Here is an 8702-nt window from a genome sequence, read left to right as displayed (position 1 = left end):
GATTGAAAACAGATCAAACTTCAAAGACCGTCAATCCATGGTTTTCTCTCAGGGTCCTCACCGCCTTCCCTCACGACAGATGTGAGTCAACTTTCGGCCAAAAGAACTCTGAGAACGCAAAATCGACCCAGCGAAAGAATTTCAAACGATTTCGGAGTTCGACAGCGCTGTCTAGAAAGTAGCATGGAAACACATGTTGCTTTGATCGACTCGCCCGCACCCAGAGTCTTCTCGACCGGGGTTGATCCGTCACTCTGGCCGTCGGATACAGCGCACGGATTGAACATGAAAAGAGGATCGGCGTTTGTAATGATGACATTCGGAAATACTTAAAGGGCTCTTGCATACTGGACCTTTCGGCGAGCTTTGAGCTTAATGAGGTTGCTTATCCGTTCGCGAGTCGCAGAATTCGAGCCAAGTCGTTGATACCCCACGAGGAGCGTGCCGCTCCGATAGCTTAACATGAGCCGTCGGGTATAACAATGACACGTGCGCTCGGCCAGCCGTACACGGAGCCCACGGAAACCGTATGGTATTCCCGGTTACCCAGGGAGCGCTGCGTTAATACGTTGACGCGGCTCCGTGATGAAGTGGTCCGGATGCTGGCCGTGGCGGAGCCGGGTTGCCGGCAGGTAGCCAGCCAGCCAGCCCGTTCGCCAGAGCGGAAGCCCCAGGTGGCTAACGGGATCATCCACAGAATAGTAAAAAAAGGTGTTCCAATGCTTCAGAAGACTTTCAATATGTCTGACCGAGCTCATGTGCCTCGGGAAACTGCACGGGAGCTGATTTCCCAGAAGCATAGAGAATCGTTGTGGAAAGAATCCATGATTCGAAGGGTATCGAATCCGAAATAATTATCCTCCAGGAGATGGGGTTATGCCGACGGACACGCGAGCTGGCTCAACGAAACGGCTGAAATCCCTAAGGTACGGTCCGAGACATGCCTGAAGGCAAATATCTAGGGATCACTTAGAACCATGGCTTTATGTGCTCATCCATTCAGGAGAGACCTTCTCGTTCTGTCCCCCCGTGGAAAAGGAATTATCGTTCTCATGAGCGCGAGGCGAAAGACGACTCGAAAATTCATCTGGGAATAGTTTTCCGAAATTCTCGAAGCATTCTCCTCTTCGCTCGAGTCCGGGAAAAATAAGGGAGGATGTACGACTCTCCTCCATCATCCCTCCATATCGACGGTCCCAAGAGTCTGAGTTTTGGTTTCGTGAAGCTCACCACCGGAGGCTCGCTACTCTCTAATATATCGTATAGGTCAGTGGATCGACTTCACAAATTAGAATAAACGGGAACTCTGCTCCCTCTCAACTTTCCAATGAATGAAGAAGATCGACAATCCGATAGGCGATCTCGGATCGGCTCTCTCGCGAGACAAGGAATCTCCTAGTCGCCGAAGTAAATCGGACCACGTGCTTCTTTCTAGCGACCCCGGATTCAGCTGTGTATCATCTGGTTCGAGTCAAGCACATCGGACTCTCTGAACTTCATTCAGAAGACCGACCGCTCCGCTCGTTCTGTAGCAACCCTTCTATTTCCTGTCGAACGAGAGGAATTCACACAGTGCGTGGATGATGTAGGTGGATCTGGGAGGGCGCGGAGCGGAAATCGAACTTTCCGTGGATGCTCTCCAGAAAACCATTCAGTGTTTTTGAGACGCCATATTGGAGATTGTTCCGGCGGTTTGCTATTACGATCAAGACCAGAGCATTGATCTAAAATCTAAAGCAGTCCAGGCTATTAGTAATGCCCGAGATATGGTAGACTCGGACGGACTTTCGGTTCCGCGGGAACGCTCTCAAGAATAGTTTGGCGGCGATCTCAGACTCGGCTGATGCTCAGGTCTGGAGGGCATGTCATGGTCTAATCCCAGACCGCGCTGAGGCCTAAGAGAAAGCTAGCGTCGAGCACGGGATTAGGACACAGACGTTTGACAACATTCACAAGGCAGAGCAGCGGAGCTACGCTTGTAATGGAATTGTCAGAGAGGCACTGACTCAGCGCATCCTTCTTCCCAACAACTGGAATCACCAGTGCCGACATCGCGGCTATCCACGAGAGAATTATTGCAGCAGAGCAGAAATCGGTAATCGCCGAACAGAAATCGCCGGGGAGAATTCGACTTTCGGGGCGGCAATGGCCCTTCATCCCGAAACTTGGGGAGATTCATCTAGTTCGTATCGAGGGTGGACGATTTGAGGAATCGGTTCTCCACATGGGAGTTGCGCTTATCCATGAGGGGATCAGCCTCATTCAGCTTCCGGATTCCGGTCCGGCCTCCTGATAATGTCACTTAGAGCACGTCTGCTTCATCTTCAAGTTCAGAGGACGATGACGAGCATCCGGCGGCGCTCTTCACCAGGTGAGTCTTCATCTGCGGTGAGCGAACGTCCCCGTACTAGCGGTGTATCTGTAGCGTAACGGAGAACGGCATACGGCTTCCGTTAGGATACGCTAGTGTCTGTCGGATCGCGCACGTGGCCTCGGGGGCTATAGCTGTTAAACCAATGGAGCGTATCCGCAGCAATTGTGAAAAATTATTCCCCCCGTCTCGATGAAATCCGCTCGTCAGGACACTTGCTTGATTATTGTTCCGGACAAGATAGATGATTCCGACTTCCTTTTTTCCCGAAAAATATAGCACAATATGAAATTCCTACACCTTGATCTCACGTTGAGCTGACTTCCCCCTCTTCCTTCTCACCGCCTGGAAATCGGTCGGAACGTCCACGCCCTTCCTGTGCCGAGAAGATGGAGAAGAATTTGAGTTTTCATCGAGTTGAAAATGCTGCAGGAAAAACAGCACGCAGGTTGTAAGCTCGGGCCTGCATCTGATTCCCGTCGGAAGATCTGTCGCTTTATGTGGAAGAACTCGTTGTTCCAAACTGCAGGTGTGGGATTCATATCCCTGTCGCTCGAGTCCGAAATTGCGAGCATTGCGATACATAATGAGATGAGAGAGAAATCCTGAGCCTGAAGCGCTCGACGGGATATGTGGAGAGATTAATGTAGGTAGCCCGGTTCTTTTCCGGCTCTTTTGGAGCTCGTTTTCTCTTTCCAGACGAAAAAGATTCATGGGGATAGTTCGGGAAAATTCCCCAGATCATTCCTTCCTTGCATCTTCAATCCATGTTAGAGCAGAACTCCGTCCTATGAGGCAGACGTTGTAGGTTCCGGTCGAAACGAAAGCCCGTGACACCTCATGGCTCCGCCCAACGGACCCCTCTCCAGGCCGTGGAGATCCATAAGAGCCTCTGGATGTGTTTCTAGTCAGTAGATCTCCAGCGTGTGACAACCGAGCCACCCCGTTCCGCTCGGATGAATCCCTCTTCGAACTTGTGAAGAAGCCGGCGTGTTTAGAAGCATACTCGTCGGAAACTCTTCAAGGAGCCGTTCTCAAGTGGCTAGGGTGTACAAAAGGCTTTACACTGGCGACCCCGGCAATTCAGCTCTTCTTCGGAATGGAAGACTTTGTCTCTAATTCGTGTTCTGCGTCCATGTCCCCTCCGACGTTGATGCCGACTACGGATTTCTTCCCCGACAATGTGATACAGGACTGTAGACAGGATACTGAGAGCCGGAAACGCAAGCGGCAATCGGACAATGAAGACGACTGCAGTCGACGTAAGAAGGTGAGAATCTTGATCGATATCTAGTCTTCCCTGCCCTCGGCCCCGTAGAGAATGCCGTTAGTCCCGTGCTCAAGAGCGAGCTGCATTTTTCGCAAGTATTCTCTCCGGTGCAATCCACATGTTCTCAAGACCGGATTTGGCCTCCCGCATTTGGAGGGCCCAGCAAATTCTACGGCGACTCTTAATTCACGCTCCATACATAACTAAACATCTTCCATCGCCTTGCAGCCGGCGAACGATGTGCATAACCAACGGTTCCTGGCGAACGTCCGTGAACGTCAGCGGACTCAGTCTCTGAACGAGGGCTACGCGAGACTCCGTAGGATCATACCAACTCTTCCGTCCGACAAACTGTCGAAGATTCAGACCTTGCGTCTAGCAACGCGATACATCCACTTCTTGGGCCAGCTCCTGGACGGTCAGAGTTCTGACGAGTACCCTGACACGTCGGTGTTCCTCCAGAACGATAAACTGAGTTATGCGTTCTCCGTTTGGCGAATGGAAGGCGCCTCGTTAGAGAACACCGAAGTCAACAATAACGAACCTCATACAGAGTCTTTGAACGAAAGGGATTCGCACCGGTTACACTTCTGTTGATGATATTATAATCGCAGAGGCAATGTGGCGCTCAGATATTCAGAATCTCAGAAAGGCTCGTTGTCTGACGAACGCGACCGGGCATTGTATGGAATGCCGCGCAGTAAACTATCGAGAAGCATCGGCTCCACGTCTGTATATATCTAATCGCCGCGAGCTCCTTCGATGGTCGAAAGCCCTCGATTTGTATATTTTGTTCGGATGATACATGTTATTTAGTGTAATTTATTGTAGAAATAAGGCACAAAGCTCACGAATAAAAGCTTCATGAAGGGAACAGCTGCATCTTTCTTCCTGCAATAAATCGGTCGAAACCGAGATCTTTGCCAATATGTCAACTCCCGTTCGTGAAACCGAGTGAACGCGGAATCCGGCGGGTGAACCGGGCTCAAACACGGGAGGATCCGTGGAAAATTCGAAGCGGCCATACAGAGCCGAGCTCGTGGGATGAGTTGTAAAGAAATAAAGGAATACTCAATTGAGGCCTAAATGAATTCTTTCAAGTGGAAACGACGAGAATCGTGGGAGACGCTGCGGAGTGGGAGAGTTCAGAGAATCGCTCCGGACTGTCAAAGCTCCCACCTGGCCTCCGGACCGTTCACTATGAGTGGCCTTGGAAGCGCAGGGAAGTCGAATTAGGCATGATTAGAGCGCTCTAATTCCACTCGAGAGATGCCTCCAGAGTACTCACACATCGAATCGGTCTAGAACAGAGGACAATTTGGGCGAAATTCGGGTGATAGCAAGGGGATAATCAGATTCCTTCGTACTCCGCGAGCTGAATCCTTCCTCCTCTGTGAGTCCGATCAGAGCTGATCGATAAAGTTCTCGCGCGGATTTCGTCGTCCGCCGCTCCCGCTGTCTCGCTCCCGACCGCTGTTTCGGAACTTCCAACCATCAAGGGCAGCAGCAGCAGCAGCCGTCAGTGTTTCCAAGAAGCGACCGAATGTCACAACATCATCATTGATCATTTTTGGGCGAACTCGGCGTTCAAGTTCTGAAAGCGTCCTCTTCTTTCGTGTCTGGGAGATCCGAGAGAGATCAAGAGTGGATCGGGGAAGGACGAGACGGGGAACCGCTGGGACGTAGCGGTCGCACAGTGACATAATGGAGCAGGCAATCAAGCGACGGGAACTTTCAGGTATCGATGCCGGTCTCTGAAGACTCCCGGGACTCGTTCGCGGATTCTTCAGACTGCAGCGAACCAATGTCTTCATCGAATTTCCCATTCCGCACTCGATTTATTTCGCACACGATCGATTTTGAAGCCACGCGAGCCAGAACTCTTCGGATCTGCAGCAGAGGGCTCCATCGCGCCTCGTTCGAAGAATGGAGACGGTAGCCGAATCGATGTACGAATTTCATGCTGTGTCCGTAGTCGAAGTCGAACGACATCCAGTCGACACTGGAAGTGGTTTACCCGGGCCGCTTCGAAGCAGGGACCTCTCACTTGGTGTCTCGTCGGTGTTGTTTGGTCTTTTCTCCAGGAATGCGCCTCATCCGAACAACTCATGAACTCGGAACGGGTCTCCCTCCTCATCTGAAAATGCTGCAGAAGAGGCCGTTAGTGGGGCGACTCCGTAAGGAACAACAAAGAGCGTTTTATGGAAACTTAATGTGGACGGCGGGGGAACACAAGGGAACAAGCGAGAGGGGGAATGAATCAGCGAACAAGAGGCAAGAGAACATTTCTTCTTTGTTGAAGGCTTCCAACGGAATGCGCGAACTCGATCCGACGGATGGCTCGGATCTCATCGAGACGGAAGAGAAGATCCCACCGACGCCATTGTGCTCCACGAGACCTGAACTGACCTTTTCCTACTTACATCTCTCTGCATCGATACTCCAATGTCCTCCATCCTGAACTTACGATTTTGCATACGTCTGTATTTTGCTGTTCGAAGCGTCGTTCCCGGGAGCTTGTCCAATCTATGGCTCTTCCTCGTCATAACCATCGAGGCAGAGAGAGGGAAGTGTTTTAACTGAAGCGCGAATTATCAAGAGCTAGGGGCCTAGACATATCCTGAGTCTCCGAAGCGTGACCAGCTAAAGGCCAATATGTCTAGACGACTTAGCCCGATTTCTGAGCTAATTTTAGAACCGTGTCGGGCACGGGATCGGGAGGAGAGAACCCCGGGGGATTTCGGAAAGCTCTAACCGGCATCAGCTCCCGGTACGGAGCTGCACCCAAACACACCTGTGAGCTCTGCTGACAAACGTCATAACATCCGGAATTCCCGACAAGAGATCGATATCGGATGATGCAAAGAAATCTCCGATGCGTTCACTAAGGCTCAGGCGTAAGGGTGCAGTTGAATTTTCTCAGGCGCTTCATCGGGTCCGGTTCGGCGCTCAGAACGGTTAGGAAAGACGAAGGAACGAGAAGAAACACAGCAATATTTCTGCACCGGGATTGCGAAGTGTAGTTCGTGGATTCCGAGAGCTCGGATCTCATGCTCGGACGAAGAGAGTCGATGATCTACGAGTCGCCGTTTCGAATCCACAGCGCTCCTCCGGACCGGACCGGAACAACCTGACTGTCAAAGCTCGAGAGGCCCTTGGAACTTAAAGACAAAATATCGTCCATCAGACTGTAGGTCACTCCGTTTGCTGCTTGTCGTAGACATTAGGCGAACCATCTCCAGCGAGCATAGAGACAAAGAGAGGAAAGACAGAGCGAGGCAGAAGTGGAGAGATAGGAAGAGACCTTGGTTCAAGTTCCATACCTGGAACCGACTCACCGAGCGGGGATGCGAGCCGCTAAGAGACACCACAGAGTAAATGCGGTACGAGACAGCGGCGGCGGTCTGCATGTGGTCGCTCTGGGAGTGCATACACACTCGGGATTGATTCACAGTTCGCAGTCAATAAATATACCACCACACGCTCAAGGTGACGGTCTGAATTTCTTCCAAAGGACTCGGAATGAATGAGGGTGCCCGTATGTTGGGAACGATCGTCGTACACCATGTGGTTACCAAACGCAATGGGTGCCGACATGCTCACTCCCGACCGGACTCAAGGACGGGAAGCTTCGCCTCCGAGCCGATCCTGAACGCTTGGGACAAATGAACGCGAACCCGGAAATACTTCGGAGTCTCGGAACAGATCTAACGTCTTCATCGAATATCGTCAGCGCTTACTATACGCCGTAGAGTGTTTCCGCTCCTTATAATTTGAGGAAGCTATCCAAGGAAGGGATTTGACTTTGTTCCAGTCGAATATTGTACACAGTCTCCAAAGTAAATCGATTCCCTTCGATTTCACCGCATACATCAACATGGTCCGAATCGCAGTCGCTCAACACGAATGCGAAATATGGGACTCGTGGTGGAAAAGTCGTCCAGAACACGAGATCGCTCAGCATCGTTCCCATCGTCAAGGGAGACTCTTTCCAGGAGTGGCCTCAGAGTCATCACGTTCAACTCCCACGCGCTCGCCACCGCATTCTGATCGCTGCAGCGAGCCAGTCAAGGGACGAATCCAGAGACTGGCATGCCGTTGATGCCGAACTCTAACGAATACTTGAATTGATCGGATATATTCAAAACTAGAAGATGAATTGAAGTTGAAAGATCGGAAGCCCTAAGATTGACGGGTCCCACAAGTTAAAACCCACAACCGACCCGATCCCATGCTCCGTGCATGAGGTCATTCTATGGATGGGGAGGCTCGGCTCACAGGTGGCGGATAATGAATAATCGTCAATAATCGGCTAAGGGACAGCGTGGATACAGCCATGCAGGGTAGAAATGATATCCATAGTGTGTTCCGAAATCGTCTCCGCATCTCGCATTGCGCATTCGCGGGAGTCGCCTTCATATTGTTCGGAAGTATAGCTCCAGAATGATGCCATAATGCGCAATAACCACTATCATAGAGGCGCATCAATCTGATATCAAATTACACGAACTCCCACCGCGTCGCTTTCGATTGGTTTCTTTGGTGAACTCCGTCACCTGTATCAATTTTGCGACCAGACCACGTACCACTTCCCTCCACGCGCTCGATATGACAGCTAAATCACCGGTCAGAAAATGGCCAGCTCCCAACGTATAATTTCCGACTCGATCTTTCTACTTTGATATTTGAATCGGAAGCCCGTCGAACGATCACCTTCATCCTGAGCATGGGTGTCAGCAGCGACAGCTAAGAATGTTTTCAAACGCCTCCGCTCGCGGTTATTTCTATCGCCTTTTCTCATGCATCATGGGAATCATTGAATTTGCCGGAATGCTGAAACACTTTGACATTATCCACGATAAAGCGTCCCTCGTGAAAGCAAGAAGGCTGCTTCGTGGGAGTGCAGCATTACTCCAGAATGTGACAGCGACGAAACGCTCCCGCGGCACCCTGACCTCTCTCAGTGAGAAAAACATCTTGGAAACATTATCTCCGGCCAGGAACCTTCACTTGCCTTATTTTTTGCCGTACCAAAACTAGTCGATGGGATTCAATCATCGT

The 8702-nt window shown here is 51.0% G+C and overlaps 1 protein-coding gene across 1 annotated transcript; it reads left to right on the top strand.

Moving 5' to 3' along the window:
• Positions 1 to 3506: 3506 nt before the first annotated feature.
• Positions 3507 to 4238, top strand: LOC100906699 (twist-related protein). Its single transcript, XM_003742593.2, has 2 exons — positions 3507 to 3641; positions 3870 to 4238. Exons 1-2 carry the CDS (start codon positions 3507 to 3509, stop codon positions 4236 to 4238), a joined length of 504 nt encoding a protein of 167 aa, XP_003742641.1.
• Positions 4239 to 8702: the final 4464 nt, after the last annotated feature.

This window comes from Galendromus occidentalis, unplaced genomic scaffold (assembly GCF_000255335.2).
Source record: "Galendromus occidentalis unplaced genomic scaffold, Mocc_1.1 scf7180000077427, whole genome shotgun sequence".
NCBI lineage: Eukaryota > Metazoa > Arthropoda > Arachnida > Mesostigmata > Phytoseiidae > Galendromus > Galendromus occidentalis.
Note: the sequence above shows the minus strand (reverse complement) of the source record. Positions and strands in the feature narration are given on the sequence as shown.

What these genes read in the sequence shown, in the direction of transcription:
- LOC100906699 (XM_003742593.2), top strand. Translation starts at nt 3,507, where the DNA reads ATGTCCCCTCCGACGTTGATGCCGACTACGGATTTCTTCCCCGACAAT. An exon ending in ACTGCAGTCGACGTAAGAAG is followed by an intron (nt 3,642 to 3,869) that starts GTGAGAATCTTG and finishes ATCGCCTTGCAG; the next exon opens with CCGGCGAACGATGTGCATAA.